Here is a 10,936-nt window from a genome sequence, read left to right as displayed (position 1 = left end):
ATGTTGGTGAAGGGGCGCCCTAGGCAATCACGGAGACACATGCCCCCCCTCCTCCCTCCAGTGATGAATGCCTTGCACGAGGGGCGGACGCATACAACGTTGCAGAGCGAGCGCACACACCCACACCCACTCAACATATGAGAGGGTCAGAACACCTCCATTTCTCATCACAGACGCCCCCACAATCCGCCACATGGATGTGACCAACACGCCCTGGGGCGGCCAGGACCGCATGCGTGAGGACCCGTAGGAGAGGGGGAGGGGGCAGAGGGTCGAACAAGGTGTGCTGTCTTGCCAATATCCAACAATGCACCCTTTAGAAGTTACCTCCTTCGTTTTTTTTTCTTCTTCTGTGCCATTGTGTGTACACACAAGCACGTACACACGCACGCACATGCACAGACATGCACAGACACACACGTACATACGTGCGGAAAGAGAAGGGAACACTTCAATCCTCCCTCACCATCAGAGAAGCTACACGACAGCCTTAATCAACAGCGGCCGCAGCGGCTGTGAAGCACAGTCAGTGAAGAGAGAACACAGTGTCGCAGTCAGCTCTGCACACCGCAAAGCACATAACAGAAAAGAAGAAAAACAAACGAGCGAAATGCACTTGAGAGAGATGAAGCCCAATGCCCCCAGACAAGGAGAAGAGGAAAACGCACCGTGCGCATAGAACCACATACAGGCACACACACCCACGCACACGCACACACGCACACACGCACACACAGGCACCTGACACCTCCCTCTTTCCCCTCCTTCGCGCTTGGGTGTGTGTGCTTGTAACTGTAGGAAACCCGAAAGGGAAGAAATAGGGGAGAGAGGAAAATGAGCGAAGGCCGAGAAAGCAGAAGCATTGGGGGAGTGACCGGAGAAGAGGGAGAGAGCGAAGAAGCTGCGCCGTGAGCGTGTGGCTGCTATCGAGAGAGAGAGAGAGAGGAGGGAGGTGTGTTGCTGCTGTTCAGTGACTGGTAAACGTAAAGGGCGGCCACAGGAGAGAACAAAAGTGAGATGAGGGCAATCAGCAGCGAAGCAGGAAAAGATTCCCTCAAGGCAAGAAACCAAAAGCGCCCATGTCTGAATGTACCTCTCGACAACTGCGAAATATGAAAGAGGAGGAGGACTATAGTCGTGCGAGAAGAGAGGTTGAGAGGGGATGAGCGAGTCGGGGGAGAAGGAGACAACAGGTTTCAGAGGGCATAATCAAAGAAGCAATGAGAGAAGAATAAAACACTTCATCAAATTCAGTATTCAATATGGTTCAGAAAGCCTTTCGTGCACCACACAACCCCTCCCCTCCCACTAACAGTCTGAGAAGCCGCGCGCAGTTGTGTTGCTATTCTGAATCCAAGCGTGTGTTGATGTTGCTGCTCCCTGAATCAAATTCACTCGCAGATGAAGGCACAGCTGAGACAAGATGCCACGATGATGATAAACCACCTTTCCCTTCTTCTCACTTCACTGCTCGTACACAAGTTTGCCTAAGTGTCACATGATGAACACACGCACACTACCCAAGACGGAATGGGACAAGAAAAACGACAGGATGCTTGTCAGTGCCTGCGCCCCGCGCGCGTGTGCAGACCATGCCGAGGGAAAAGCGAGAGAAAGAGCTGGCGCGCTCATACGCCTACACGCACAGACCCACACGTCCACGAAAGCGGAAGCAAAACAACGGCGAACAAAGTAGGCTGCACAGGCGTTAGTTTTGACACCCCCAACAAGCGACAAGGCGAGATGATTCGAGCGAGTTACAATGTGGGGGGGGTGCACAGAGGTGCGTGCATGTGTTGAAGGCGTGGCGCCCACGGAAACGTCTTTGGTAAAGTTGAGACCGATGGTCAGTGAGCGGGAAAAAGGAGCCGTGGAGTCGTAAGAGGAGTGGGCGGGAGAGGGAGGGGGAGGGGAATACTGTCAGTCGACAAGGGGGACGGGGGATAGAGAGAGAGGAAAGGGAGGGGATAGGGGGGGGGGGGATGCTCGGGGAAAAGAAGCCGCACCTTCTTAGGAATAGCAGTCAAGAAAAGATGACCCCATAAAACACACAAGAGATGTCCAGAGAAGCAGCAAGAAACCGACAAGAGAGTCCCAAACGGCAACCGAGTAGAGCACCCCCACAATGGATCCCCCCATCCTCCTTCCTGTCCCTGTCCCTTTTCATATGCAGCTGATCTTCACTGTGTGTTTCTGCGCGTGTGTGCGTTTGTGCTGACACGCGGGTAAGGCCAACGCCTAGAGAAGAAGGAAGCGCAACCTTCATAGTGGAGGAAAAAACAAAGGCTGCCATGATACTCAACCGCGTTGTAGGAGAGCACCTCCCCCTCCCCAAACGAGTGTGTCTCGAACGATGAGTCTGAGCAGCAACGCCACCAAAGAGACACACACGAGACACGCACCCCCAGACAGCGAACTTCGCGGCACGGGATGCGTTCCCCCTAATGTGCACCTACACATACATGGGAAAGTGGGAGGAGAGTGGGAGGGAAAAAACGAGCCGCCTTTTCATGCGCATTCAAACATACAGCGTAGCCTGTAGTAGCGTCAACAGAAGAAGCTCAAGACGTCGTACGAACGGTGGGGAGTGGCTGAGGTGGGGTGGGCGGGTGGAGGGGAGAGTGGGAAAGATATGAAGAGCGAAGAGAGCCCAGAAGACGCGTCGTGTAGAAGAGAGAGCGAGAAGGGGAAGAAAAGAGGAGGCGAGAGCCCAAGAAACCCTAAGATGGGCATTAAAGTGGCAGACGCAAAGGCAAACCAAAGGAGAAGAGAAATATAAAGGGGAAGGGAGGGAGGGGGTCACACGGGCACGCCTATACATCAGCTCCTGCTGCAGATGCATGCACAGCCCAAATGTACTTGGGGAATAGTTGTGCAGGGCTAGACGAAAACAAGGATGAAATGAAGCGAAAGGAAAGTCAGTGAGCGAGGACGAGGTTGCCAGCGTAATACCAATGCTGATATTAATAGAGAGGCGCCCCCTCTCCCTCCCCCCGACAGAAAAGAAAAGCGCAGAGCACGAGTGCACACACAGATGCACCGGCGCTGCGCAGGCGAGAGGAGGAAAAGGAGAGCAGCCCCATGGAGCATCCAAAACCTGAGCAAAAACACACAGTAAGCAAGAAGGAGCGAAAGCAGAAACCACAACAAAGAGACTCAAACCCCACAAAAATGTGTGTGTGTGTGTGCTGGCAGGACGCCGAGCCACATGAGGGGGACGAATTGGGAAATCGAAACAGAAAAAAAAGAGAAAACATGAATGCACCCGTACAGGCCAAGTGGCGAACATTGGAATGCAGAGCGTCAACGGCAATGCGAGAAGATGTACGTGTCGTTTGCGGTGCTGCTGCAGCTGCAATCCGGATCTCTTTTTCGTTTTTATCAATTTGCCCTCTTCTTCTCGTCTCCCAGCCGATCCTGTTCTACTACATCGCTTTCTCCCTCTGGATGCTCTCAGCAACCCGCAGCCGCAACCGCATACACAGAGACGTGCGTTGTGTCACTTAAGTAAGTGCGTGGTGAGGGCTGCAGGGGGGGGGGGGGAGGGTATAAAGTCGAGTCATAGGCCAGGTAAGAGCGAGCAGAAGGATCTGAGGGAGGATTCAGAGTGGGCGAGAGAACGAGCTGAGAGACGCGAGGGGGGGGGCTGGGACAGCTTCGTTAGTCCTTGGCACCCCCCGTTTCGCATCCCCCGTCGTCTTTCACCACTACTCTTCCCAACTTCTGTTTGAAGAAAACAAGGCAAAGCAAAAGACAGAATGCGCAGACACGAAAAGGACCTCCGCCTGCACTGCGCACACTTGTCACCGGCGTCGCCCTTCCCATTCCCCTCGTCTCGCATTTTCGAAACACGTATGTGTGCGTGTGTGTGTGGGTGGAGGAGCAGCAGAGAGATCTCGACACACTCACAGACACGTGATGAGGCATTCAGTGGGGCTCTCCGTTGCAAACGTGCTTGTCTTTGCTTGTGCGAGCGCGTAGTGCGTGCACGCGTGTATTTTCATGTTGCACATCCCCCTCACCCACACACACACACACTGCGCGACGGCCAATACCGGAGGGGAAGAGGAATTAGATTGCACGAAACAAAGGGAAAATAAGAATAAGAAACAGAAAGATGATGCCACAAACCGGTACGTGCGCAAAATTCACAAGATACAACGAGGGCCTCGACTTCTTTCTCAGTTGCTAACGCAGCCCAACGGCTCGCGCAGTGATGTAGTCGATTGAAGGAGAGAGAAAGTCGGTGCAGTAAGCGAAGAAAAGAGCTCGAGAGTCGATGTATTTTCCCCAACGTGTCGCTTTACCACAAACAAGTCGGTCAACATACACATGTAATTATAGCTTATCGATACCGCTGTTCTGCGCCACAGCGCTGACAAGGGCGCGTGTCAGCCAACACCCTTTGGCGTCGTTGAGGACCACTGTAATGCCACTGGGATACGGCGCAGGTCAGATCTGACATTACGCACCACACCATTGCCACCCCGCAGAGGCAGCACGGGTGGTAGGTGGAGGCGTATTTGTGTCTAAATTGTTGACGTGAATCGTATTGAGACGGGGAAAATGCGCTCATGACCGCAACTCTTTTTTTTTTTTTTTGGGCACAGCGCCCGCCTCCGACCTGCCCGCCGACTCCAAGACTCCACACAGCCGTACGCAGGGGCACGCCGCTTCAGGCTGTTTGGCTTCCCCGCAAAGGGTGGGAACGGAGTCTTGAGATGCCACGCGCTGAAGTGGGCGGCATCATCGTGGAGTTGAGAGTGGAGAACCAAAGCAGGCGAAACGAAGCAACAACATCACCAGAGAGGGAGGCGCAAGGAGACGGCGAAAGCAGCATAGCGAGCGGGGATCAGCTGTGACAACACAAGGGAAGAGAGAGAGAGGGGGTGGTGTGAGGAGGGAAAAGGCACTTCATAAAAGAAAACCAAGCCACAAAACGACCGCACAGAAGAGAAGCAAAGGAAAGGATGGTGGGTGGGGTGCAGAGGAAAAACTAGGGAACACGCTTGCTTCCTCTCACGCTAAAAAAATGTTGATAATGAAAAGAAGACCCAAATACAAAGCGAAAGAGAGACCACACCAACCTTCAGAGGGCGAGAACGAAAAGTATGAGGTGTGAGGTACTTGTGAGTATGTGTGTGTGCCGCGCGCGCGCCCGTGTATGGGGTGCTTGCCTGTGCATAAGCATTACACACCGAGACATGTAAATAGATGAGGCTTTTGAAGCTCCCAAAGGGGTCATCCGAACAAGCACAGAGAGAGAGAGAGAGAGAGAGGGGGGGGGTATGATGAGGAGAGGGGAGGGGGATGTGGAAAATCGTGTGCACTTGAAGTTGACCAAATCCGAGGTAAGTGGCGACAGCAGAAACAGCAGCAGGGGTGAACACGACGGAAGCGAGAACGAAGACCGGATTGAGGGCGAGCGTAACGACATGAGGAGACAGAAGAAGAAGAAAAAAAGGGAAAAACAAACTCGCAAGGGTGTGTTGTTTGAGGCGGGTACAGTGAACACAACAACAACAACGGAAAAGAGAGGAGAGGGGTGGGGTGGGGGGGCAAGATGCGGAAATGTTTCCTTATTGCGCCTCTGTTCGCGTGGTGGAGTCTCTGTATGTATTCACACGTGGGGGCACAAAGAGAGGGTGGGCCATCTTATTCGATTACATTTGCGTTTTCTTCGAAGGCGTGCGTGTGCCCGCTTCCCCTGCCCCGAGGACTACAGAAAAGGCGAGGGAGAAGGAAAGAGGAAAGCGCAGCCAAGGAATAACGTCTGCCCCCCACCCCCTCCCCCTTGTTTGTGCGTTTGCTTGTCGCTCACTCGTGCGACGGGACTAAAAGGGACATCGAGGGAGAGGAGTGGAGAAGTTAAGCTCAAGGCACGACGTCCACAAAAAGGGAACCAGACATATTCGCGCGCCTAATGTATTTCTACAGGCTCGTAGAAGTAAAAAAAAAAAGGGATGAGAGGGGGAGGGAAAAGGAGGAGGAGGAGGAGGAGGAGGAGGAGGAGGAGAGAATACAGAGGAGGCGAGCGTGCAGTTTGCACTGCAGCCTACCGCGGGAGGAGGGAGGAAAGGAGAGGAAAGCCAAGGAGATGAGTACCAGGCTTTCCCCCATTTCTTACCATCTCTCTGCCCAGACACACGTTCCCCCCACAGAGAGGAAAAGATAGATTCGCAGGCATAGCAGTAGGCCTAAGGCACAAGAGAGAAAACACAATCATGTAAGAGGAAAGCACACTCGCCACCAAAAGGCGCAGATATGTCAAGCGACATCGATAGAGGCGCGAGCAGTCAAGACGAGAGCCCCAAGTCAAGTCCTTCTTCACGACGGCGCCCACCGACGCGCAGACACGGGCGTTACATCCACACACACACATGGGACCAATGGCGTAATCACTCTACCTCCCAGCGAGACAAAAAACACAAAAAGGGACGAAACGAAGACCTACACTTGCCGAGAGAGAGGTCGAGGGAAGGCAACGAGAGAAGGAAGACCTCGAGCCAGTTGCGACAGTCGACCTCCAGCATGCGCTACATGGAGCCGCAGCAAGAGAAGAGTGAGCGAAGAACTACTACAGTGAGGGGAAGGAGGAGGGGGGCATACCAAAAAAACAGAAGGGATCGGCTCACACCCACGACGTACATCAAGGACAGAAAGAGAAGAGAGAGCAGCTCAGATGTCCCTTCAAGCCGGAAAGGGAAGGCGCGCGCGCGAGGTGGGCGGACTGCCTAGCTATGGAGCTTGTGTATGCCCCCCCCACACACACACAAACAAGAGTGCATATCGGATCTCTCTGGAGTAGTCGCTCAAAGCAAAGCGAGCGATAGCAGCAGCAGGAGCAGGGAAAAAAAGGCGGCTGGTATGCGCATGGAGGCCATAAGCAGCGAGAAGCTATCCAGAAAGAGAGACTGCCTCTACGCCTGCTTTCCACCGTCATCGGGGTTCAGAAGAGGCAATAACACCAACCGCGTACGGGGCCATGAAGCTCTCGCATGAAACCCACGCGTGAAAGCGGTCGTACACGGCTGTCGCATCACGCCCCCCACAAGCCAGCAGCAACTTCTCTCCGCCTGGGTGGTAGCGTTGAAAGGCGGTGCAGTCGTACACGACGTTTCGGATGACTATCCACAAGTCATCCGGCGTGTTGTGGGTGGCGACTTCTTGCGGCGCTATCCGCGGCAGCCGCGCGTTGCGTGAGATCGTCATTGAGCCTGGCTTTGCAGGTGGAGCCGCACCACCCAAGGGGGATGCGTCCCTGTTCTTGCCACAATGAAGGGTGTCGTGGTGGTGGTGCTGCTCCTGCCGGAGCAATTCTTCTTCTTTGACCCTCAAATGCGCTGCCCAGTCGCGTATGGAGCAGCCTGGCAGGCGCGGTACTTTGCCCCGCGGCAGCCCCTGCACTGTCTCTGCATCCGCTCGCATCACGAAGTCGTCTTGCAGGCATGGCGTTGAGTGACCCAACGAGACGCCTGGCGACCATGACAGATATGTAGGACTGCAGCTCATGGGTGCGGTAAGATTTCCAGAGGAAGACTGCGCAATCGGGTGGCTCACAACGCACGTTGCTGTTGCAATGAGAGAAGCGTCCGATGAGGTTGCGGAGGTGGACGTGGCGTCGCGCAGCGCAGTCGCACTGGCTGGAGCCGTCGGGCTCTGCCCGTTAGCGCTGTTGAGGCCGCTTCCACAGACACACGTTTCGCTTGCGCCACTGCACCGCAGGCTTGCGTGTGACGCTAGCATGACAGGCAGCACGTCCGCCCCCGACGTCGGTGGCTCGCGCCCATACGCCGGGACGTTGTGGACCGATGTAGAGGCGGAGCTGTGACTCTGGGGATAATTGTGTGACAAGTGTTGCTGTGGCGACTTCTGAATGAGGTCGACGGGGGTGTTTCGAGTTGTGCTTGGGACTATCGACGGCGACAGGCGAGACGCGAAGTCGTCCATTGAGAGGCGCGGTGAGTTTGCGATGTTAGTAGATGATGAGAAGCTTCCAAACTTTGAGAAGCCGGTCGACCTACCGCCGCTGATACCGCGATCATCGTCGCCCATGACGGACTCGGTGCGGGCCCGGGACGAGGATACGGACAATGACGGGTAAAGCACAGGAAAACCTTGTGGATCCTCCTGCTCAGGTGACATGTGTCCGGAGTCGGGAGGAGACATGCTGAGGTGTACTGACACATCGCTACCAAGTCCGCGGTGGTGGTCGGGAAGGATTCGCACACGAGGCGAGAAGCCACCACCCATGGCTGCCGCGACGCTCGGCATCGGCGACAGAGTACGCGACGGCGGCGGTGGAAGAGGTGGCGCCTTTCTGTATACGCCTGTGTGCTGATCACCATTGTGGCTGCCGTGGCCTTTACCTTGCACATCTTCAGCAGTGTGGTAGCGCTGAATCATTGACGTTGGTGTGGAGAAGCGTGGCGCACCCCGGCGAGTGAGGTACTGGGATGAGGAGGCCACTGGTTGACTCCCTGAACGCACGCGCTGTCTTGTGCTTTCATGGGCGTCACTCTCCGCGTTTAACCCAGCCGGTAGGGGGTGGGCAAAGGTGAAGGGTGACAGTGGGCTGCTCTTAGGGAAGTGCTCTTCCTGCCTCGCTGCCGCTTCCGTCGACACCGACGAATGGGACATGATATAAGGCGCACCGGCAGTGGCTGTTTCTGCTTCGAGTGCCGGAGCGGTGAGAGAGGCTGTCGAGCGCTGGTGTGGGGCCCACTTTTGACTGGGGCCACGGCCGGTGGCGAATAGCTGAGCATTCACCTTTTCCAGCTCTAAGACGTCGTGCAGAGCCACCGCACCCATGGTGGCCAAGGCACTGGGACGAGGATGCTGCGGCAAAGGGGGATCGGATGTAGCTTCGGCGGAGGAGTAATGGAGGGGTGAGGTGAGCATGGTGGTGGCCGCAGCTGGCAATGGGGCGAAGACGGGTGCCTTTTCGGCGCTAGGCGAGTCGTGTACCATCCAGTGACTGGGCGTCAACGGCGCAGCAAAGGACACCGTGGCGCTGGGCAGCTGAAGGGACGGTGATCTTAAGCTTATGAGAGAGCGTTCGCTCGGGGGCGGGGTGTGCGTGAAGCTACTTGTGAGTGGCCGCGGATAGGCCTCCTCACGCGGCGTTCCAAGCACTGAGGAGACGGTGGACAGGGAGGGGGAGTGCATCGCGACCGTTGGTGTGGAGGCCGTGATCACCAAGGACGGAGTCGACATCGACGAGTTGAAGGGAAGGAGCCTATCGTAACGATCGCCGCGTACACCAGTCGCACGTTTCGTTGAGCGCTTGTCTATTCTCCCCTTTCTCTTCTTCCTCTCCCCCCTCTCTCTCGCGCGCCGCTCAGCAGTGGCAGGAGAGGAGATGGTGAGACAAGGCCAGAGGAGCAAAGGGGAGAGGTGGGGGGAGGGGAGAGAAGGCGAACAAACAAAGACAACCAAAGAGAAGACAAGAGACGCGTCACGGTATATAATGCAAAAAATGGAGTCCCAACGAGGAGGGCCACCACGATCGCCACAGCAACCAATCAAGCCAACAATACAACAACAGGAGAGCAGGAGAGAATATAGAAAGGACAGGGAGGGAGGGAGGGAACAGAGGCGGAGGAGGCGCCCACAACAACGAAGACAAAAAGAAAATGAAAACGCACCACCTAAAGGGGGGCCCGAAGAGCGACGTAAAGAGAGGCCCGTGAGTACAGGGGTGTGGGGGGGGGGGGGAGCGGGCAGGCGGGCCAAACGACAAGGGCGGGGCGGGAGTGCTGGAGCGGGACTCAACGTCAATGTGCCCACCGGCACATCCACCCCACCAAAGGGAAAGGAGCGAGGAAAGTGAACGGGGAGGCGAGGCAGCAACGAGACGAGCAGAGAGCAAGGGGCGCCCGATCGGAAAAATCGGTTGGGTGCGCAGCACGCGACGGTGCAGGGCCAAGGGAAGAGGTGGGTAAGACAGAGAGAGAACAGAAGGGAAAAAGGCGTGATAAAGGTGCCGGATATGCACCCCTCCCCACACCCAGATGAACGGGGAGAAAGTAGGGTGAGTCGGTGGAGATCGGAGTTTGCAAGGAGAAGGGGGAGGGAGCGAGAGAGCAGGCGGGCGGGTGAGGGCAAAAAAAGTGAGCGTGTGAAGGGCTACGTTGGTCAATATAAAGGCGCAGATGAGGAAGGGAAACACAATCGTGAGAAGGAGAGAGAGAGAGAGAGGGAGGAGAGCACAGAGGTGCACGTAGAGTCACACAGTCCCTCCCTTCTCACACACAAGGAAAATACAATCAAACGACAGGGTAAAGGACACACACCTACAACAGGCCCACAAACGGAGGAGGAGGGGGGAGAGGGAGGGAGCAGAAAGAAACGAGCAAACAAAAAAATGCAACACTACCTCACACACTACTGACGGGGAAGGAGGAGAGCAGATGCACCTGCTGTGAGCTGCGTGCTGATGAGCACGTGTGTGAGTATGTGTGTATGAGTGGACTAATAAATGATTCTTTTCCTGCTTGTCTTCTCGTTCGGATTCGAAAGATAAAAAATCGATCTTTGTCCGTCTCTGCTTGTATATCTCTCCACGTTTGTTCACTGCGTGCTGCCCGTGGCGTTGCATAAGTGAACAATTCGACGAACAAGAAGACACACGAGGAAGAAGCAAACACACACAGACACACAGGGCAAGGAAACTAAATCAAAGCGCGCGAGTGCGAGGAGAGGTGGAGGGCGACGTTAGAGCGCACCAAGGCTAAAGAAGAAGAGAGAGAGAGACGCACGAAGGACAACAGTGAGGAGTGAGGAAGGGAAATTGCCTATGTGCGCTTTGCTATCGATGACAGACCCCTCTCTCGCTTATTGACACGGTTGCGCGCAGGAACCCTTTCCCCTCCTGCCCCCAGAGCACATAAACAAAACACCCACACACCCACCCACCCACCCACCCACACACACA

General features: G+C 55.5%; 1 protein-coding gene across 1 annotated transcript, besides 1 other annotated feature; it reads right to left on the bottom strand.

The window, feature by feature from the left end:
• Nucleotides 1-4,362: 4,362 nt before the first annotated feature.
• Nucleotides 4,363-4,739: a repeat region.
• Nucleotides 4,740-6,939: 2,200 nt separating this feature from the next.
• Nucleotides 6,940-8,406, bottom strand: LPMP_261410 (hypothetical protein; the record flags this gene model as incomplete). Its single annotated transcript, XM_010701659.1, has 1 exon — nucleotides 6,940-8,406. The coding sequence occupies one exon, from the start codon at nucleotides 8,404-8,406 to the stop codon at nucleotides 6,940-6,942; it is 1,467 nt and encodes a 488-aa protein (XP_010699961.1).
• Between the last annotated feature and the right edge of the window lie 2,530 nt (nucleotides 8,407-10,936).

Source organism: Leishmania panamensis, assembly GCF_000755165.1.
Source record: "Leishmania panamensis strain MHOM/PA/94/PSC-1 chromosome 26 sequence".
Taxonomy (NCBI): domain Eukaryota; phylum Euglenozoa; class Kinetoplastea; order Trypanosomatida; family Trypanosomatidae; genus Leishmania; species Leishmania panamensis.
This window is presented reverse-complemented; position numbering and strand designations above follow the sequence as displayed.